Here is a 23,164-nt window from a genome sequence, read left to right on the forward strand (position 1 = left end):
ATATTGTTCTTTAGTTAATCATTTTAACTTCCTTTACTTTGGCAGCAGCACATTTGAGTTCCTTTCTAAATAAAGTACACCCCGTGTCAAATAGGATCCTCCCACTGAACTAAAACTGTAAGAGAGCAAAGTCAAACATGGGGTTTTCTGTCATTATGACTTTGATGAGCTGTCATCCTCTCTCGAATTTTGCTATGAATTATAAGTATGATAAAATAATTCACATTTTAAAAACCTCATGAACATAAAACAAAATGTGTGTTAAAAACAATAGTAAACCACTCTGAAACTAATTTCAATCTTTTCAGTTATCTTTAATGTGAAATATCTAAACAGAAGTAAAAATTAAACGAATTGAATCACAGCAAAATAACCAACATTACAAACCTATTTTTTAATTCAATTCATTTGTCTTTATATCCAACAAGCCACAATAGAGGGATAAAAAAGCAGCACATGGCTCCATGTTTCATGGTCTAAAGTGTACTTGCTATAGTGATACGTATACTCTTGTGTATTAAATTAAAATAACCTTCAAGTATATCACTCGTTTTTCATACTTTTGGGAAAGTTCTAGCAAAAAGCACTGGATTACAGAATTGTATATTTGGACACCCCGAAACACTGGGAAACACCCTATACACTGTAATAAAAAGTATTTAGGGAGTAAATTCAGGCGCAGCCTCAGTAAACAAATACAAATAAATGTATTATAAATTTAGGGTTCAACTCAACTCAAATCTTATGTAATTTTGCCACCACTTTTTAAAAATTAATTTTGTAAATATGCTGCAAAGCATAGTGACACAGTTTCTCTTCCTTATTAATATTATAATTATTTTTATTATTAATTCATAAGGATTTTTCTGCACACAAAGCATATTTTGAGCAGTTTCTACCACTTCCCGTTACAGGACAGTTCTGTTTGTTCTTTTGGGTGCCCTAACCTTTATTCTCACTGCACAACTTTAGAAAAAAAAAAGTTGAACTAAAAAGAGCTTCATGTCTTTTTTTAAATAATTATTATTTTTTAAAAGATGCCATTGTTACAGTCGGCGAAAACCATGCCCAGGGGCGGGGCATCACCTGGCCTTTTAAAGTCACGTGGTACGTGTCTTCGTTTGGTCACGTCATCGGGGGGCTGCGTGCTGCTAGCAGCGGGTAAGGAAAGATGGCTGCAGAGGAGAGCAGGTTGAAGCAGCGGCATCACAAAAGCAGCGTCTTCAGAGGAGGTACTTCAGCTTTTATCTTGACGGGTTTTTTTTTTTTTTTTTTCCGAGGTCACGTTTAACATTTTGGTTCTTTGTGATTGACATTGTATTGTAGTCACATTGTTTCTGGATTTTAGACGGTACCCTATAATAATAACACTCCGCCTCGCCATCGTTTTGCTGCGATGCGAAGCGGGTCAGAAGCCGAATTGGTAAAAAATGTCAATAAAAACTGGTCTAAAAAAGCAGTGGGAGGTCACGTGCCCTCACGTGGACTCATATCGTGCGTTGGGTATCGTTTTCCTTTTTAAAAAAAAATATATTTTCTATTTTTTAATGGTCTCTGACTTGTGACTCCAGCTGTCCACACATGCAGCTGAATGTTTGTTGTTAGCGGTTTAGCTAACATGGCTAACAGCCTAATCAAGGTAATTCCTCCCTAATGAAATTACATTGTGCTGTGACAATAAACACTGCTATTGAATTGTTCTCGCATATACATGTCCATTGTGTTTTAATACAAATGGGGGGGGGGGGGGTACACGTGGGTACAAAATTATGAAGGTAACGTTTTTACCAAATTATTTGCTTTTTCATGCCTCAAATGTTAGCTTGAGTGTTTTTTTTTTGTATGAAACTTTATTTAAAAGCATTTTAGCTTTTCTTAGATGTTTCTTGTTGAGTTTTTAAATTTGCCTCCTTAAACGTTCAAAACAATTTCTTTAAACCTAAATGAAGTTTTCCTGAATTAAGCGTATGCTTTGAGTTCATTATATGGATGTAGGCATGTGTCTTTTTCTAGATGTAAACTACTACTACCTAACTGCATATCTGTTTATGTGGTAGAATGTCTAGTATTACTTGTGGACTAGGAACATAGAAAATCTGCAAGTGGCCTAAATATCTTTTCCCCCTAGGAAACACGACGCAGAAGTAATGTGGATCTGAATATTTAAAACCTTTTCAAACTAGCTTTCTGAATCAGAATACCTTTATTTGGGGGGTAGTTGCTGTGTCTCAGTCTTTTTTTATTCTTGTCCGTAATGACCTTTATTGCCTCCGAGAGGGCAACAGGTCGAAGGACATTTGATGCTTCACCTCTGTTTTTGCGCCTGTCCAAAAATGTTCTGATTGATTTTAGCCATAACAATTTAGTAACCCGAGAAAATGAGCTCAACACCATAACACTGCTTTTGCCTTTAGACACACCACTATATCTGTAGTGGGACATTCAGATGGCTGCTTTTGGGTTTCGAAGGTGTCAGTTGGGCAAAACCTTTTTTCAGGAGTTTAACTCATTCATACGACTCTTCCCGTCCTCTGCCAACAAACGACTGCAGGAGGCCTGTGCACAACTTGGCATAAGATCATTAGCTAAACTCCTTGACTCTATCATCATCACTGTTATGAGCTGTTCAACTTTACACTTGCACCGGAAATTCAAACAAAATCCTATAGACTAGGCTCATTTAACCCTTGTGCTATCCTAGGCACTTTAACATTGGGAGTCGGGTCATCTAGACCCACTAGACAGAGCTCTGAACCTTTTTTCTTCAGTGATTTTTGATCTTCACTGGTGTCCATGGATTACATGAAATCTTTCCACCTTTATCCACCTTTGTCATGGTAGGGAGAACACGTCAATGGAAGGGTGGGGTCATAGGATAGCACAAGGGTTAAAGCTTCCAGTGCACAGAAAGGACAAGCTAACAAACAACAAAGTATTCAAAGTATATTTAAAGTAATCCTGATTTAAAGAATTTCTGTACTTTCTCCTTGATATTACTTATGGCCAAGACAGGTGTTAAGTAGGTCAGTTGTGTTTGTTATATGCAGCCTTTGTACGTTTCTGTGGACAAATATTTGCTAGAAGTGAATGTAACTCTATCCACCAGAGAACGTCATCAGTGTATCTAAGAGTCATTTATGATAATATAATTTGTAAGGAGGGAATAACTAAAACATCAGTACTTCTACACTTTGTACACTGTAAGAATTCATTCATTGTATCCCAAAAGTCTCACAACTCAGTTCAAATGTGTGACTCCTAATGAGTCTTAGTTGTGTGATATATTAGTACAAACTAGATTAGGGAGAGAACATTTAGGGGTATTAAAAAAAGAGGAAAACAAATCAACATGGTGCAGACGAGGAACTATGGGAAATCGAGTCTTGGAATTGTGTCTTTCGTGTTTAACCTCAACGGATTCCTTGGAAGGCAGATGAGATGATGTAGAAACTTTACTCAGTAGACGGTAATTTAGTATTTAAGGAGAGCCATTCATGTATCCTTCTGTTTAATTACATTTTTGTCAATCCTAATTCAGTTTAAAATAAAAAAAATAGATAACAATTAATATAAAGTAGCTATAAATATTGAAATTGGTTAATAGTTTTCTTTTTTACGCTGCGTTCTAGTGTTGCTTATTTTCTGTAAGTGATGCATTTGCTATGAACAGAACTGTGGATAAATGCATTTTCTGGATCATTGGTTCTTGTAAGGGCTCCAGTCCACTACAGTCTCTACATGCACTCATGCATTTTTAACATTTTTCCCAGTGATGACGTACGATCGTGTCTCTTAGTGGTACAGTTTGTTACACTGATGCGGGGTCATCCTCTTCTTCATCACTTGCTTGTATGAGGACGTCGCCTCCTGTGAGGCTGCATGCTGCTCACTCTTTCTGCCAGAAAGATCTCACTCCAAACAGCACAATTATTAAATAAAACTGACACTAGTTTGTGTTCTTGGCATTTAAAATTTCCAAATTTTTAGTAACTTTGTTTTACAGCACTTGTTAAAGTTGAGTTGGTATCATACTTAGTATCTTTCCATAAAAAGTGTTTTTCCTTCCAAAACTGTTACCCGTTTTATGACACAATAAATAAATGAACTAATATATTTCTAATATTCTATTTCTGGAAAGTAGACTTTACACGCATGACTGTAGCAGCCTACTTTTTAAATGTGCCATGTCCACTTTTTTTTGTGTGTGTGTGTGTCTGTGTGTGCTTGTTGTGCCAATATTGCTAATTGGATAAAATCTTTTAATAAAACTTAGTGACTTGTGCTCTTCTAACTGTTCATATTTCAAGGAAAAAAACAACTTTTTCCCTTTTTTCTTTGTCTTTCATAAAGTATGATGGGAATAAATCCAGATTTAGAGGAATGCTTGAAGCGTGAACATTTCCTTTCAAGGAGGGTTAAAACCGACTCAACAGTTCAACTGTGTTTACTGTAAATCTTAATGTTACTGTGTCGTCCTGCAATTTGAAGGCTTTTTCTTTTCTTTTTCCAGGCTTCTCTAACTTAAAACTGTCACGGTCAAATCCCATCTGCTTGTGGGTCTGCAACAGTAGTGCTCTAGTGTAGAAATAAGGTCTCCTGACTGGCTACAAGCAGAATTCTTTGCACTGAAAGTTGTTGAGGTTTCTTTAAAAAATGTCATCCTTTCTAGCTGTCTTTTGTGGCGTCTTCTCTCTCTGTGGTATCTTCCTTCTTCCTCATTTTCTGCGTGAAGCGACCTCACAACAGAGCGCTTTCTTTGTGTCTCTTACTCAGTTGAAGATGTTTGTATAGAGTAAGGAACCGTGTGTTGCTTCGGCTGTATATGTCCAGCAAATGAAACGTTTGTTACTGACCTACATAAAATACATGAAGTAAATCTGAACAATGCCTTTGGAGATGGTCTGTAGCTTTCCTGTTTTTCTCTGCATGCAGGCGTTCCTGTATGTCAACTACAAATGTAAGAGACACAGATGGAAGTAACAGCAGTATTGGTTAAAAACCACACATATAAACAAGAATATGTTGGTAAAAAGGTTAATAACCCGTTTCTGACAACCTCTGTCATTTTCTCTTCTTGTTGTCTCTCTACTGTTTTTGCCTTTTTATGTACGTGATGTAAACAAAAAGACGCCCAATCACAAGCTTGCTCCTACCACACACTTTGGTCACATGTCTTTGCAAAATTCAAAGTGTTTCCACACATTGGAGTGTCATGATGGCTTGATCATCATGCTGTTTTTACATTATAGTAAAATAAACCAACTGTGTCTCAATCCAAATGGTATCTTCCAATATCCATTGCAAACGATTTATTTTATTTTAAAACATTTTTTAATCGTATGGTAAATGGCGTATACTTATATAGCGCTTTCTACCCTCTTTTGAAGGCTCAAAGCGCTTTACAGTCACAGTCCCATTTACCCAGTCACACACTGATGGCGGCTCTGCTGCCGAACACTGGCGCCAACCACCCACTAGAGGCAATGTGGGGTTCAGTGTCTTGCCCACTTCGACACATGGGCGTGCAAGGCGGGACTCAAATCTGCAATATTACGATCGTGGGTCGACCGCCCTGCCGCTGCACCACGGCTGCCCATTCTATTCAATTAACAACTTGCTTCAGACGGATCAATCTGGTTGGATCGTAAGAATATAAATCCAGTCATTGATTAAGCTGATTCATAGTTATACCCCAACAACTTTCCTTTTCTCTCTTCATGGAAGAGATTCTGCCTAAAGCAGTGACCAGTCACGATAAAAACGACACAAACAATTGAGTACGTGTTTACCACAAACACATGGTGTTCTAGAAGTCTGCCGCACGCCTGAAGGCCGACGCAAAGATCCCTTTTATTTTAAAGTACACATAATTTAATTTTAAGTAAAAGGTTTTGGGTAATGTTGGCAAACTGGAACAGTAAAGATGTTATATTCTTCTGTTATAAGGGCTTACTCTCTATATTCTATTTTCCTAATGATGTTCCCAAAGGAATTGTGGTAAAATGTGTATAAAATTAAACTCTTCTTAAACAAACATTGTCATCACAAAGAAAGGAAGCGCTGACATTTAAGTTCACATTTTGTGAATTTTTAAATCCAAAATAGTTCAAAACTAATCCCCCAAACAAAATGAGCAATTTAATGAGCCACTCCAATCATATTCTGATCTATTTTGAAGGTGTAAAATGTAAAAAATGTTGTTTTCTGGTTCTTCAGAGCGGCAGTAGTTTATAAGAAATTCACATCTGAGTTGTTGGTGTTGTGTAAGCCTACCCACTCTTCCCATCCCTTTGTTTACACCTTCTCCCACTATCTTACAGCCCCCTCACACCCTCAACCTAACATTAGCGGTGCAACAAAAATGGTCAGCAATATCGTAGCTATCCAGCCGTACAGTTTGGAACCAGATGTCAGCTCAGACGAGGACAACAAAGACGTACACAAATCTATATGTCTGCAAGTGTATATGCATCAGAATGGAGCAGAACAGGAAGCTTGTGGCCCGCTGATTCTACATCACTGAACAAACCTTTTCCACACTGAATTTGTGTTTTTCTGATTCACAAGGATTCAGTCACAGATACACAATTTTTAATCTTAACTTTTTTTATACATGTCCTCCATTGTGGTACAAGAACAGGTTAAAAACACAATTTTCATTGAAGCGTGTCTTTAGCTGTAATATCTCTTCCACATTTGTGCACACGGTTACAATTATTTTCATTCATAGCCGCTCTTGGCCTGCTCCACTGTTTACCATCACTGAGATGAATGAAAATTGTTCTCTGTGAATCCCTCTCCTCCATTAGCGTTGAAAGGCGGCTGTTACTGAGGCTTTTGCTGCTTTCATTCAGTCTTTCATGGTGTTCACTTCCAGTAATGTAACCAGAATCGTCTTCAACACATGTTCTCCTCTCTGATCCAAATATAGGAATGGAATCTCTGTTTTCTCCTTAGGGCATAGGACATTTCACTATCTATTGCTTTGATTTGATTCCAGTTGCATTTTATCAGAAATTTTTGTACTTGGAGGTTAGAACGGTCGACCTCTGATCAGAAGATTGAAGGTTCCGTTCTCGCCTTTCCTGTCCATGCACACAGACACACTGGACCTCACTTTGCTCTTGGTGGTTGTAGGTTGGTGCCATTATTTGTATCGGAGAACTGGACTGAGTGTGACGTCATCATAGAAAATGGTTTTAACAAAATAAAGTTAATTTGGTCGCATTTTTTTCGCGATAGACCATTCCATGTTGGAACAAGACATTGTCAGGAAGCAGTGTTTGGTCGGTGGGTTTAAGTCCATGTTTCACTCTCACCAATCAGGAGTGAGCATAGTTGGAAGACCACACGCCTACCGAATTAAAATGGGCTACATGATGAAGTCTGTCAAATGTTTTGACCATTGGACGTGGGGGCCAGCGGGCTCCACTTACTTTTATTGAGGCATCTCTTTGGTCAGTTTATAACTTGAACTATTGAAAAGAAAAAGATTATTAAGAACACAGGAGAAAAAAAAAGAACAATGGTTATTCTGACAAATAGAGTAACAGCTGTTTATTTCTCTATAACAAGTCTATGGGATTTTGACTTCTTGGAGCCAGGAGGTACTTCCTGTTTGGAACACAAGGAGGGAGGAGTCACTCAGTCCAGTTCTCTGTCAACGGTTGGCACCAGTGTTAGTCAGCAGAGCTTCCATCCATGTGTTAATTTGTGTGCGTGTTCATGGGTGTATGGGACTGTAAACGGCTTTGGGCCTTAAAGCAAGCAAGAAAAGTGTCATATAAATATACATAATCGACAATTTGTGGCATATTTCTTGCCGACTTATAAGTCAGGATATTTTCTTTAGAGATTGAGATTTCACAAGTCTTTAAGTTAGATAAAGATAAATTTTATTACATAGATTTTTCACTCACAAGAAATTATGTTGATCCAATAAATGTTTTTCATTCGATTTTGAATCAAATCAAACTCATGAATCTAAATCAAATCGATTCATAAAATGTTTTGTTCCTGTTGTCGCAGGTGATGATGGATTCAAATTGGACAAATCTCACCTAAGACACAAAGAGGACGAGGATGATCTGCTAGATGAAGAGGAAGAAGAGGAGGAGGATGTGGGCACAGCTCGGCCGCTGCAGATTGTGGTGGCGAATGAGGAGGAGCACTCCTTCTCCCTGCAGGAGGCGGCGCTGGAGCAGCTGCTGCTGCAGAAGGAGGTGCAGGACCTCCACGTGGTCGTGGTCTCGGTGGCCGGAGCTTTCCGCAAGGGCAAGTCCTTCCTGCTGGACTTCATGCTACGCTACATGTACAAAAAGGTACTGTTCAGGTGGATAGATGTTAAGTCAGTTGATCGGGGAATAACTTTTCTATTTCTATGGGGCTTTTTTTTTCATCATCACTGATGTTTTTATTTTTTAATCTTTTGTACTATTCTTTTAACTGTTCCAAATGAAGAAAAAACTTAATAAATTTCTTTGCATCAGAAACAAAAAGTAGTATTTAGACTGTAGCAGCATAGGAGATTATACTGTTAGGGCTGTAATGAGTATCCGAATTAGGGCTGCAGCTATCGATTCTTTTTGTAATCGATTAATCTAGCACTTAATCGATCGATTAATCGAGTAATCGGATAAAACGACTTGTGTGTGTTTTTGAACGACCAAAACAAATAATGCATAACGAAAATGATGTGGCTGTAAAATGAACAATCATTTGATTTCAAAGATCCGCTCTGATGCAAATGTTACTTTTGGTGTTTTTAAGTTGGTCTTGAGAAGTGGCGGAGCTAGAACATTTTGCATGGGGGGGGGGGGGGGGGGGGGGCACAGAAGACTGTGAAAGGGTGGCACAACACCAAAATGGAAGGCCATTAAAAATAAAAGAATCAGAAAAACATATGATCATTATCATTGTTTATATTTTGTGTAAAAATAATGCTTTTGTTATTTTTGCAATGCTTAAAGAAGCCTCGCGGTCCTCCGAAAGGCGAGCTACCGCCTGTCCCAGCCCCTGCCTCTCGGCGCCCCCTCCGCGGCCCGCGCTGGTCGGGGTTCCAGCGGCGCGCAGATGTCTTCTGTTCAGATGCTGAATAGAAGATGTGCTGTTGTGGTGTGCCAGCTCCATTTTTCCGTAGAGACACTGCACCTTGTTCTCTTCTTTATTAAGTGTGTAATGATCCCACACTTTAGACAATTTCTGCCGTTTATTTATAGATCTGTTCTCCGCCATCGCGCCAACTAAATTCAAAAGGTCCATGTGAATAAAAGGTCTGTGTGACACAATCAAATCCCTGCGCCGCGCGTATAGTGCGCGTCACAGGAATTTAACGAGGCTTCGAGGCAGAGTTTTTGCCTCGAGGAATTTTTGTAATCGAGAAACTCGAGTAACTCGAGGAATCGTTTCAGCCCTAATCCGAATATTCGTAAATTCGCAAACTGTTCTTCAAAAATTGAGTATGAATATTTGTGATGTCAAAGATCAGGATACACAATCTTTACATGATCTTCTGAACTCATTTTGTGCCTTCCGGGGCCGCTGCTGCCGCCGCCTACCCGGGCCAATCTTTACAGATATGATATAGTAAAACATACGCTTCAGACAATGTAATCATCAGGGATGCATCAATTCACTTTCCCTACAATTTGGTTCAAACCTAAAAAAAATTTTGTCACAGTTTTGTGTTGGTTATATATGTCTAAAAAAACAACAACAACAAAAACTCAAACTTTTATTCCCTAGTAACTATTACTCTGAACTTAAATGTGCTCCACGTTGGACCACATTGCAAGTCCTTCATCTAATAAAACTGAGTAGAACTTTGTTTGAAGCAGTAGTAACATTGCCAACAGGATTGTTAAGCAGGGTTTTATTTGTGAGATGTTAGACTGTTCACTAATCTTCTTTTCAATCAAAAAACAAATTTTATTTCTTCTTTTAATGGGACGATTTTGGTTTTAATATAGATGTTTGTATGAAAATGACCTAACTTGAGTCAGATCATTTAGAAAAGGGAGTCAGTCCTCGTTCACTCTAGTACAGTGATTTAAATTTACCACAAAAATAAACAGACTTACAGTCTGCATTTTCACCTCTGTGGGGAGATTTAATATCTGTCATAATTGTTTTTTTTTGTATTATTAATTTGATCATTTTTCTTTTTTAATTGACATTAAAATGTAGAAAAACAGAAGCCTTGTCTCGAGCCTTTTTGTATCCGATGTCTTTAAATTTCAGGTTGAGGTAAGATAGAGAAGCTGAAAAACCTGGTTTTAAATCAATCTAATACAAATTATCTACTCACTGCAGCTATTATATTTTATATATTGTTTTTTATTGTTGACATTTTAGAGTTCTCACTACTTATTCTTTTGTCAAACCTAAGCTAACGTGAATTTGTGAGGAACTGTTATGAGGTGTTATGTTGTTGTTAGGCTTTCCTTTTTATTAAAGCAAAACAAAAAAAACAGTCCTCTGTTTTCTTCACCATTAGTGTTTCATTTGTGATTTAAAAAACGACAAAGTTCTGCTTTAGGTTTGTTCATTTCCGCTTAATGAACTGGATCCCTGCTCCGTTTAGCTGCATGTCAGATCATGTTATCAGTGGGAGGGAGAGTTGTGTGTGGAACAGCCTTTAACCATGTTAATGTCCAACGAGCACCGAGGAACAATCTGGAGGGTTTGGTGAGGCTTTAAAGAGGATTTTAGTCTGGCACAATGCTGGCTGTGTGGCTGGGCCTCTGAAGCTCTCTGCTGCTTATCCCACACATAAAAGCTATCTTTGTGTGTTGAAAAGGCCTGATCTGACCATGCCAGGTCATGCTAAGGTTGCTGTTAGCTCTACCTCCACAGATCTGATCCAAAAAAAACAGCAACATTACAGTCATTTCTCTTATCTTAACTAACAACATAAATGGATTTTATTACATTTGAGCGATTTTCTTCAAAGATTCATCTCTGCTGTTGTCTCTCCGTGTTGCTCATTGTAACAGAAAGGAGACCAGCTGTCATGTTCATGTGGTCCTCTCACCCGCCTTTATTTTTGGCAAAGAAGTGTCACGTCTTAGGTTTTCAACTGTGTGGTCACACATTCATTCTAGTTATTTTCAGCCTAGTCTCAAATCAAGAATAGCAGAAAATACAAGGCAGCATTTGGTACATTGAATCTGTTTTTTTAAACTGGCTTCAAACTGGCTCTGACATAACTAGACTTAATTTATGACTGAAGTAGCTGTAAATGTGTTTTATTCTTTATTGAAGTCACTAAAACTTGACACCTTAAGGATGATGATGTTGAGGGGGGTTTGACAAGGAAAATGTCCACGATGAGGGCTAAGCTCCGGCTTCTCAGTCCAAACTTCTGCCTCGCTGCACAGTATTTCTTTCCTTCGTCTGCAGGTTTCCCAGGCCAAACAAAGGATAAATCAAATACTCTAGCAGTGACAAACTTCCAATTGCACACAAATGACGCCGTCAACAACTTATGTGACCACGGCGGGCTCACCCCCCCTCCCTCCTCATCCGTTCGTTTTACGTCACCAGTGAGCACCTTTCACAGTGACACGCCCACAGGTGATGACGCCGCGCTTCACCTGTGCCACCTCCATTATGGCTCCGTCAGTCCAGATCATTTCTGGCTTTTTACGTTTGCGTTCTTGTTTTTGGAGTTTCTGACTTCCAAAAGTTCGGGGTTTGTGCGATCAGGGGTTTCTCAGTCTAACTTTATGGTCTCCGACCTTTTTCAGGCCACAGGTCGGTTTAATGTCGGACAATATTTTCAGGTCCCGGTGGATGTCTGATTTTTATTCATTTGTTTATTTGTAGCCTCCAGTTTCCCTTAACTTTTATCTCCAATTCGTCTTCTGTAAAATATCTGCAGCTGGTTTAAACTTTATTTGTACACTAGATTTTGGCGTAGAAACCCTTAAAACATGAAAGTTTTCCCTTAACCCCAAAATGGAAGCTTAGAAAAAGGGTCAGGGTTTTAAGGTGCAATGATCACAAAAAAAAAAAAAAAAACAGTCCACAAGCCTGATATTTTTTAAATATAATATTAAATTTGTGAACATCTTTATTGGCAGCATTCGTGTAACAGCCGGCTGCTCCATTGTTATTATTATTATGGTCTGTGGGAACGACAGTCACGATAAATCCATATTTGGATTGGTGGGGGGTTTTCATTTGGTGGTCAATGCAGCCGCTTAAAGAAAGTCGTGGATGCATTTTTGATACAAGCGACTGAGAATGAGTTGGGTGTTGCGGATGGAATCCAATCGTTTTCCTAAATAAAACTTGAATCTGAATCCAATTGTTTAAAAAAAAACATTTTTTTCTTTGCCCTCTGCGGACCGGTACCAAGTGTCCCTCAGACCAGTACCCGTCCGCAGCCTGGGAGTTGATGACCACTGGCCTCAAAATGACGGCAGATCTCATCCAGATGTTTGTCATGTTGCCTGGATCACGCATGAAGCTCAAGTTTGTTCAAACTGCTGCAACCATGAGTCCAATCCAGTGCATTGACTTTTACCTCTTTTGATGAAATGTATATATTTTTTTTTAGTTGACAAATCTGTTTCCTCCATATTCTAGTCGGAGGACTGGTGGATCGGTGGGGAGAATGACCCTCTGACTGGGTTTACCTGGCGGGGCGGCTGTGAGCGGGAGACCACGGGCATCCTGGCCTGGAGCGAGGTGTTCGTGGTGGAGAAACCAGACGGTCAAAAGGTTAGAGCTCCAGCCAATGTTCAGAGTATCTCTTGACGTTATTTTGAGTTTGAAGGTTAAAGTTCTGCTTTTTAAATAATTGGAAAAAACAATGTTGTAGGTTGCAGTTCTACTGATTGACACACAGGGGGCGTTTGACAGCCAATCCACCATTAAAGACTGCGCCACACTGTTTGCCCTGAGCACCATGACCAGCTCTGTTCAGGTAAGACGTTACAGAGAAGAACAAGGGTTGATGCCTCCTTCACTTATTTTGAAGCTGATGTTTCTTCATCTCATCTCTCGAAATGATAAAATCTCTTTAGGAACAGGAAAAACAAACCTACAAATAATACACTTTTTGTTCTTTCTTGTAGTTTCTACAGAAAAATAAAACGCATTATTGAGTGTTTTAGGTGTACCGGTAATAAGCAGGTTGACGGGTTGATTGGTTTGTTTTTTCTTCCCAGGTGTACAACCTCTCCCAGAATGTGCAGGAAGATGATCTGCAGCATCTTCAGGTCAGTTGATGTTTTGACCCACATTTAATTAAAAAGTAGAATAACGAGACAAGTCTAAGGTTTATTGCTCATTAAAGGCTAAATGAGTTTCTGAGTTTAGCTCTTTTCACACTAGACCTGCTTTACAAAGGTTTCAGCTCAAATGAAAAATAGATGCTGACAATAAAATTGCATTTGTTTATTTCAAGCAATATAACAAAAAATGAAATAAAAAGATTTATTGGACCTGTTACAGATGTTAATTCATGAATTAATTGGAAAATAAATGAAGTGGATGCTGTCTTCTATACCTCATAATTACTCTTAATCATAGACGTATTTGGACTTGCAGAACAGTATATGAAACATTTGAATCCATTCTTTATAATGATTATCAAAATAGGTTAATTTATTGTTTGAAAGAGAGTGGGACCTAATTAATTTGAACAAAGACGGCAGAAAAGACTGTTGAGTTTTGTCTTAAATGCAGCTTTATCCTTTCTGGTTCAGACTCGGTTCTACCAGCTAATAGCTTCCAGCAGATCCAAAGAGTTCTGTTGGGTTTGTGAACCACATATAGATCAGAAAATGAGTTCTACACCGTTTAGGGAATTTGTGTGCACAGCTTCTCCACTAAACATTACAAAAACATGACAAACGTTGTAGCCTTTTTAAAGCAATCGTCTGCTGGGAGTTTCTCCAAAACAGATGTGTGGTTTGGCTCCCAAACTGAACCCAACAGGCAAAAGTAGAAGAAAAAAAGATGCAATTGAGAAAATGGAACTTGTATTTTCTGTCCTAATAATTTACAGCATATTCAAAATTAAATAAAAGAAACTGAAAGGAATCAACACTCCAATAATAGGAGAGGACACTCACACTACAGGCAGATTACAAGAAAACAGTCAAATCTGCTTTCCATCTGGATCGGTTTATTTAGTTTATTTAATTGTTTATTTCATTCATAATTTTAAGTTTTGTTTAGAAAAGAAAAAGTTAAAGCCTACATCTTTTAAAAATAAATGTGTTTGTTTGGCTCAAACAAATGAAGCAATAACAGAAAAAAGCTGTATGGGATTTGAAATGCATTTTAATTTTGTTCTCAGTAACGTTTATCAGTAGAATTTTTTTTTTCTTTTCTTTTTTTTTTAACTAAGTCAGTATTTGGAATCGTGCATCAACTGTAACGATTAAAAAATGTGATTTGTTTGCTGCCCTTCAGCTCTTCACTGAATATGGAAGGCTTGCCATGGAGGAAGTCTACGAGAAACCCTTCCAGGTCTGCAGAACTCTCTGTTACCTTCAAACTGGGACATGGAAAGGCCAGTTTGACTAACTAAAGAGAGCTGCTCAGTGAATTTCTTTATTTTCACTTTAAAGAAATCTAAAACCGTTTTTTTTTAAACAGATGAAGCTAGAGAGGACAATAAAATGTCCGTGTCATTATTTTCTCCTTTCAGACTCTGATGTTTCTGATCCGAGACTGGTGTTACCCCTACGAGCACCAGTACGGTTTGGAGGGAGGCCAAAGTTTCCTAGAGAAGCGGCTGCAGGTGAGTTTTACCCCAGAAGGTTTTCTGGAAGACACTTCCCAGATTCCACTCATTTTTTCCACAAGACTTAGGAACTAACAGCCCTCCAAACTAATCCACATGGAAATAAAATGTCTGCACACCAAACATTAACGAGGTTTTCTTGCGTTGAAATGATCAGGTGAAACAGAATCAACACGAGGAACTGCAAAATGTCCGCAAACACATTCACTCCTGCTTCTCCAACATCAGCTGCTTCTTGCTCCCACATCCAGGCCTCAAGGTGGCCACCAACCCTCACTTTGACGGCCGGCTCAGAGGTAAAACCTTAATGAAAGCTCAGCAGCTAGGGAGACTTTTAAATGCAGCTTGCTATTAAAATATAATTCACGTTTCTGAAGCCTTTTGGGGCATTTTCCCTGAATGTTAGTTTAAAAACTAGCAGAAGTTGAAAGATGCTGCTTCTTCTGATGCACTGACTGCCTCACAGATATTGATGATGAATTTAAGAGGGCGCTGCAGGATCTCATCCCGACGCTCCTTTCTCCTGAAAACCTGGTGGAAAAGGAAATTGGAGGAGTCAAAATCACATGCAGAGACTTGCTGCACTACTTCAAGGTGAATTATAGTTTACTCTCTAGGAAGAAGTACTTTATACTGTTAACCTGCTAAATATTGGATCTAAAATCCAATATTTTGATGAAGAAAAAGTAATTTGTGTGCAAAAATAGAAAAAATCCAGAGTGGGAAAAAATAATTTGAAGTTTTGTTTTTCTAGGGGTATCTGCATTGAAATGTTTAGTTTCTAAGGTAGTAGATGTGTCACATTTAGGAGCCATTAACAGTTTATAATTACAATTGAAAGTTTTTCTCAGCTGTTTTATCTTTTTTTTCTTTTTTTTGGAACGAAAAAAAAAGATTTTAAATTAAATAATTCTCTTGTTTTTAAGCAAAGCCTGTCTGCCCACTGATTTTCTTATTTTAATAAGTCAAAATAAAGCTCACACAGCCCTCTGCAGCACACGATCAAGTGTTTTGTTTGTTTTGTAGGCTTTCCTCTAAGCTTCTTATCTATCTTGTTTTTGGTTTAAAAAAAAAAAGTGTCCCATCAATGGTTGTTTGTTCATCTCCAGGCCTACATGAAGATCTACCAGGGAGAGGAACTTCCTCACCCTAAGTCAATGCTGCAGGTCAGTTCATACAACCTTACTGTTGGTGCGACAAGTTCAGAACCAGACCATGAAAATCCCTTTTAGTAAATCTGATGTGATTGTTTTTGCGCAAATCAACGTCTGTAAATATTCACAAAAGACTATTTATACTTCGTTGTTGAGTAAAATATTGGGCTGAATAGATTCTGTTTTGAAACATAAGCAGTATCTGTAGGGTTAAAGTGTTTAATTTGCTTTTAGATGGTATTATAATTTTTTTTCTATAATTCCATTTAAGAGTAATGAGCCTCATTTCCACGGAGCGTGATGATCGGGTCCAGTCCGGTCCTGTATTTTGAGTGTTTCCATTATGAAATACACCAATTTAGCCAGATTAAACCCTATTATTTATTGGCTCCTGTTGTAGGTACATAGAAAAATGGAACGGACCGGTTAGGGCGGAGCTTCTGTCGTCACACGTGGAAATCGGCGGAAGGTCGTCACGACAGTAGAAAGCGCCAAACCAGCTACAACATTTCCAAACATTCACTAGTCGTTTTTGAGTAAAAGATGAGGAAAAAGACGTATTTGACGTTGTTCGCTTTGGCTGTAGCCGACGAAATGCCTGAATATGAAAAATGGACTGAGTGACCCCCCCCCCCCCCCCCCCCCCCCCCCGACGTTCCAAACAGGAAGTACCCAGTGTCTTCAAGAAGACAAAATCCCATAGACTTCTGTATAGAAACAAACAGCTTTCATTCTATTGGTCAGAATAACCATTCTTGCTCCAATACCGTCTTCTAACGTGTTCTTGATAATACTCGTGTTTTTTTCATATTTTTTTCTGTAGTTCAAGTCATTCAAGTTGTAAACTGACCAATCAGGTCAGTTTACAATGTAAGTAGGCGGAGCCTCTGGCCCGGGTGTCCATTGTTCAAAGCGTTTGACAGATTTTGTGTAGCCCAGTTTCAAGTTGTAGTGATGTCGTCTTCCAGTAAGCTCATTTGGTTGGAGCCAGAGGTGAACCATTTTCTATGTATGGGTGACATCAGACACTCAGTCCAGTTCTCACGTACAGTCAATGGTTCTCAATGCCCTTCAGAAAAACAATGGCGTCATAAATCTGAGTACAAATTGAGGATTCATTGTGGTTTACGTTGTTACTTTCATATATTTTTTTAATTTTACTCAATTTGGGATTTTCTGTTTCTGTCTTTTTAAGGCAACAGCAGAAGCTAATAACCTTGCTGCTGTGGCAGGAGCCAAAGATTTATATAACAAAAGCATGGAGCAGGTAAGAGCAGCTCTATTTGACGCCCAGACTTTTCCCAAAAACATTTTTACCTCACTTCCCCCCCCCTCCTTTTCTCAGATCTGTGGTGGAGACAAACCCTACATTTCTCCAGCAGAGCTGGAGCGCCGACACACGGAGTTGCTGCAAACATCCGTGCGACATTTCCGCTCGGTCAAGAAGATGGGCGGCGAGGATTTCTGCCGGCGCTACCAGGAGCAGCTGGAGGCGGAGCTCAATGAGAGCTACACCAATTTCACCAAGCACAACGACGGCAAAAACATCTTCTTTGCCGCACGGACCCCGGCCATGCTGTTCGCCGTCATGTTCGTCATGTACGTGGTGTCGCTGGTCACCGGCTTTGTGGGCATCAGTTACGTGGCCGTGCTGTGTAATCTGGTGATGGGCGTGGCTCTGACCGCCCTCTGCATCTGGGCGTATGTCAAATACTCCGGAAAGTTTCGCGACGTTGGAAGAGTCATCGACATCGTGGCTGAAACTCTCTGGGAACAGGTGAGATGGAACGTGAAGTCCTTGATCTGCTTTATCGTTGCACTCAACGTTAAACCAACGGCATTTACAGGTAACCTGGCAGAGGATCGCCTCAGTTTAGCACCCAAACGTCCTCAGTGTTTTAGATGTAAAATTACTCGAGTAGTTCAGCTCTTTGAGCAGGTTTTGCCAGTAGCTGCTTGAAAGGGTGGATCTTTAGGCGGCGATCCAATTCTGCTCCTGAATCAGACCAACAATTTTCACAGATCAAACCACGGTTCTTACTATTTCGGTTGTTTCTAAATGTTTGTCAATATTTAAAATATGTTATTTCATCACAATCATTTAAACCTTTATTTAGAACAGGAGATCAGAATCAACAAAACATAAAAACACAAAGATTTAGAAGGAAAAATGGACGCACTGAAACGTTTTTCTGTCTACTTTCTGGTAACTTCAGCCGCAAACAAAACAGAGACATCACTGAAAATGTTCGCCACTGTTTTTCCATCCTAAAAGTTCCAGTAAAAAGATGACAAGAAGACGGTAAAAAACAATGGAACAGCTAGAAAACTCTCACATTCCTGTCATCAAAACTGACAACAGGGTTTCCAATAGAAACATGTTGTACCAACTGACTTTTTTCATCTTTAGTGGAAATACCTAAAAAAAACGTCGCCATTCTAACAGAAAAGCACAGGATTTTGTCCTTTTTTTCATTTTCATTATATTTTATTCACATTTTTGAGAATGCAACTTATTTCACTAAACTACAAAAACCACTTTACTTTGAAAATGTATTTACTTCCTATGACGATGGCACAAAAATTTAGTTTATGTACTTAAAATCCAACATTCTGCAATTTTACAGTGATAATTCCATCACCTGAAGTGTTTTTTATTTTTTTACTATATTCTATTTATAAAGAGCACAAATTGGCAATCTCTGACATCACCAACATTCATACTTGCTTTTTCTGGAACAGATGGAATATCCGAGTATTCCGATACTTGTTCCTAGCAGCTGAATAACTTTAACGTCATGTCTCTAATGGTTTCTACTTTTCATTAAATGCTTTCAGAGGACTCCTCGAAAGGTGAGCATGACTCCAAACAGACACCTTTAAACATCTTAAAGAAGTTTTGTCTTATGTTTTGTAAAACTTTATTCCGCTTTGCTCTGACGTTGAGTCTGTTTACATGCACACAAAATCAGTTAAAGTGACTGTAGAAATGTGATCATTAGGATGTCCTGATCTTTTGCTTAAGCTCCCATCTATTTATGAATGGACATAATTTTCAGTCTAGGCTTCACGGTGCTGTACTGGTTACCACTGTTGTCTCACAGTGAGAAGGCCCTGGTTCAAATCCCTTCTGTGTGTCCAGTCCAGTTTCCCCCTACCGTCCATAATCAGGGTTTATAGGTGATTCTTAATTGTTCTTAGGTGTATATGTGAGAGTGTGTGGCCCTGCAACAGACCGGAAGGATTCAGGGTGAACCCCGCCATCGCCTAGTAGTTGCTAGGATAGGCTCCAGCAACTCTGAAAGGGATTCAGTGGGTTCAGATGATGAATAGATGGCATAAATTTCTTGTCGTTCAAAAACGACAAAAAAAACCAACCCACTAACCTGTTTTTGGTGAAAATTGTTGTGGTACCTTACTCTCGTAAGGTAGAAGTTACGCACTATATAGACATATATACACAAGGTAAAGGTGGAGACATGTCTAGAAGTGTCTGCTTTTGGGATAAATAATCTCATTTTAGGATAACTCCTGTTATGGCAGTTAGGACATCTTGACTGATATTTGAGGAATTGCACATCTGAAGAAATGATCAGATATGGATGCGTGCATATAAGCTAGCTTTTAATATTTATGGTGAAAGTTCATTGTTTGCTGTGACCCTTTAACACTGACCCTTTAGCTCCCGCGTTGACTGTCTTTGGCTGCCAGAACTCTTCAACAGTTTACACAGTTAAGCTAATACCAGTGAATTCTCACACGGAGAAAAAGCAGCTTTTTGCTGATATTCAGCAATTTACAGTTGTAAATTGCTCACGATATCCGGGTAACTCAACTAATTCTATCGCAAATCCTGTATGAAAAGCTGCCTTTTTGCACATCGGAATCGGCAGTTTCACGTTGATGGCATGAACGGTTGAAAGAGTTGCAGTGTGTCAAAGAGCATAGAAGCTTCTTCCAGCTCTGTATTTTAAAATACTCTCTTGTAGCGGTTCCTGGCCTTTGTCACTGTTCACCCCCGGTTAACCTTTCTTCTTCCAGGTTTTCTCCAAACTCTTCGAGGTGGCTCGAAGTCGGATTCCGTTGGGTAGCCTGATTCCAGTACCGCGACCCCGGCTCGCCTCAAACAACAACGTCAAGAAGAAAAACTAGCGGAGCGCCGACTCGACTCCTTGTTCATTCTCTTCCCCTTCTGACCAGTTTCGGAACACTTTGCGAGACACACAGTTCTTTTTGACTGTAAATCATGGCTCCTCATCATGCAGCCGGTTGGTTTGGAGGGACCTGCTTCCAATCCGGGCGTAGCGGTTTGTCGTCTAAAAATGTATCACGAGTTCAGCTATTTACGAAAGATAAGAGATATTAGTCTGTCACTGTCATTCCAGATGTGATTATCTGCCGGACAATGTCGCATTGATTCCCGTTCATGTGAATGTACAAATGAGCGCATGACCTCTGACCCTCTCTCATGGCTCCTCCCCTTCCTCTGGAGATCACTTTCTCAATCCCTGGATGGCATCATGAGGAGCCGCAGCCAAAGTTTACAGCTTTACGTGTAGATGCTCACTTGCCAGGAGGACTGATGTGGAAAATTTCTGGACTTTTAAGGAAAGTTTGACTCGGATGAAGGGTTTTTGTTGTTGTTCACTTTTCTCGGGGTTTTAAACTGTCAAATGCCTTTTTTGCAGATGGAAGCGATGCTTGAAAAGTCCACTTTAGCTCAGTCACCAGATGCTGTGACTGTGACACCTTCGCTCCATCTGGTGTTTCAAACTTCTCTTTTCTTTTTCTTTCCTTTTTTGGTTTGCATTCCACTTAGTTTACATGTGACGGACACGAACGTAGCACTTAAATCTAACGCTTGCACAGATTTCCGTGGTCTTGTTCTGCATCCCGCCGGCTCAGAGCAAACGGTCAACTGAAGGTCCGACATCCAGCAAAACTCACAACGCCTCCGGGTTTTTAAAAATCCATTTTGTCATCTTTTTATCTAAATATTTTGATAGTTAGTTATGACTTGTCGTGTCACTAGAGAATTTTAAAGTTTAGTTTTGCATGATTTCAAACTACTGTAGGTTGATGCTGGATTTGGCAGGAATTAAACACACACATTTTTTTATTTTAATATGACGAGGAATAGGAAGAGACCAAATGAGATTTTGGGAGTTTTGACCCCGTAAAGAAGACAAAAGTGGTGGTTTAATATCTGAAAAACATTTATGTATTAATTAATGCCAGTTTCCTCTTTGAATCAGAGCTAGCTTGTTTATTTTGATTCACTTCATTGTCTACCCTCCTTCTTTCTCTCTCAACAGTGAATTTCAACACTGGTTTGTCATAAAAGCTGATGTTCCTTTAAGTTTCAACAGTCTTAAATGCAAACAGCTGGAATTAAATGTGACCTGGAGGCTGTTTATAGAGAAATGATGCACTTACAAGTAGTTTTTAGATTTTTTTTTGTCTAAAATCTGACTTTTAAAGATCTCTACCATAAAGACAGTGTTTGTTCATTTAAATATATTTAAAAAAAAATCCAGCTCACCTCAGGTGTAGATGATCTAGAGCTTTCAAAAGTAAATAATTCCCGTTTTTAAACGCACTAGATGTCTCATAAAACACAGAGAATATTTAACTGTTGTGTTCTTGCTGTGATTTCTGTTGTGGCGTCACTCATCCGATCACTAGAAGACTCCGGGTCATAGCTGTGAAGTTTACTGAATCCTTCCCTTCCCTTATGTAATCATTCCATCCACATCACCACAATGTGCTCTTTGCTTTGTACAGTTTTTTTTTTTCTTCTTACAGCCTCATCCACACTTAATGCATGGGTATGAAAACTATTCATATATAAATATACACTTTTCTAGACCTTTTTGTAGCTGGAAGACCAGTTGGTTTGCAGACCAGACTCGGTGAAGGAATGCGTTTGTGACTTTCTGCATATGTTCAATCTTTTAATTTTTTTTTCTTTTACTTTTTATTTTAAAGCATAAATATATATGTAAATTTAATCTTAAACACTGCTGTTCCACCTTCTGCTGGCAAAGAATGTTTATAATCAGTTTTGTTTCCTTCCTCCTGTTGCATTTTAAAGTTATTTTCATTAATTTATTTTCAATATAATATTAAAGAAACTCAATGAAAGAGGGAGCATTGTATGTCTTTATTTTCACATGGGCAGCTTCTATCGCGTCCTCTGGAGGGTAAAACTTACCCGTGAGAAATCTAAAAGCGGCGTTTCTGTTAGGATCCTCAATACTTTCTTCAATAAGTAGTCGAGAAGAATTAAAAAATAAATAAAAGGTGGAAATTAAGGCACTGAAAACAAATGTTAAAGCTCTTGTGAAGAAACAACCTTTGATTTTAGTATCAAACTTCACCAAACATTTATTTCTTGCAAATGTTACTCGTCACCTGGACTCCAAGGTGCCCCTGCAGGATGGCAGTTAAGCCATGGGGTGGCAGTAAAACAGTACCAGAGATTCGGTCTCAAGCTTTCAATAATACCAGGGCAGATCTAAAAAATGCATGGAAAGGATATTTAAACTTCTCTAACCCTTGTGCTATCTTAGATGACCCCACCCTTACATTGACGTCTTCTCCCTACCATGACAAAGGTGGATAAAGGTGGAAAGATTTCATGTAATCCATGGACACCAGTGAAGATCACAAACCATTGAAGAAAAAAGGTTCAAAGCACTGTCTAGTGGGTCTAGATGACCCAACTCCCAATGTTAAAGTGCCTAGGATAGCACAGGATATATCCCTTATGTGAAAATAAAAAAACAGTTGCTGAAGCCACTAAGACCTGCTCAGTCTGGCCAAAAGCACTAGAAAAACATTGCAAATGAATGAAACTTTTCAATAAATATTAGAAAGAAGAGGTTTAGTTTGGAGGACAGAAGGTGCCATCTGTTTTTGACATGCGTATATAGTTTATATTTGTAGAAAATAGGATAAAGGTAAATACAAAAACAGTTATTGAGTCTAAATATTTAAGTGCATTATAGGTACATAATTTCCATGCAGCGGTGTACCAATTTATTTTGACGATTTGACATTTTAGTATACATTTTATTTTTTAATAAACATATTTTAAATGTGTGTAAAATCTTTATTTTTGTATTAAAATAAAGTTTGCAGTCTCAACAGAAACATTTACTTCAAATTAGGCTGATTTCACCCAAAAAGTTCAAGTTGAAGACACTATTAATAGCAATCGGGGTTTATTTATTATTAATTTACAATT

At 38.7% G+C, this 23,164-nt stretch overlaps 1 protein-coding gene across 2 annotated transcripts; it reads left to right on the forward strand.

Moving 5' to 3' along the window:
- The first annotated feature begins 1,038 nt into the window (after positions 1 to 1,038).
- atl2 (atlastin GTPase 2) lies at positions 1,039 to 22,063 on the forward strand. 2 transcript variants are annotated; one of them, XM_004065604.4, is made up of 14 exons: positions 1,039 to 1,232; positions 8,029 to 8,321; positions 12,592 to 12,726; positions 12,827 to 12,931; positions 13,176 to 13,226; positions 14,428 to 14,484; positions 14,666 to 14,758; positions 14,919 to 15,057; positions 15,228 to 15,355; positions 15,871 to 15,927; positions 17,111 to 17,182; positions 17,261 to 17,692; positions 18,754 to 18,768; positions 19,957 to 22,063. In XM_004065604.4, the coding sequence occupies exons 1-14, from the start codon at positions 1,172 to 1,174 to the stop codon at positions 20,065 to 20,067; spliced, it is 1,749 nt and encodes a 582-aa protein (XP_004065652.1). In that variant the 5' UTR covers positions 1,039 to 1,171; the 3' UTR covers positions 20,068 to 22,063. The 2 variants fall into 2 exon arrangements, with proteins under 2 accessions (XP_004065652.1, XP_011478256.1); XM_011479954.3 differs by lacking the exon at positions 18,754 to 18,768.
- Positions 22,064 to 23,164: the final 1,101 nt, after the last annotated feature.

Source organism: Oryzias latipes, chromosome 1, assembly GCF_002234675.1.
Source record: "Oryzias latipes chromosome 1, ASM223467v1".
In the NCBI taxonomy this organism is placed as follows: Eukaryota; Metazoa; Chordata; class Actinopteri; order Beloniformes; family Adrianichthyidae; genus Oryzias; species Oryzias latipes.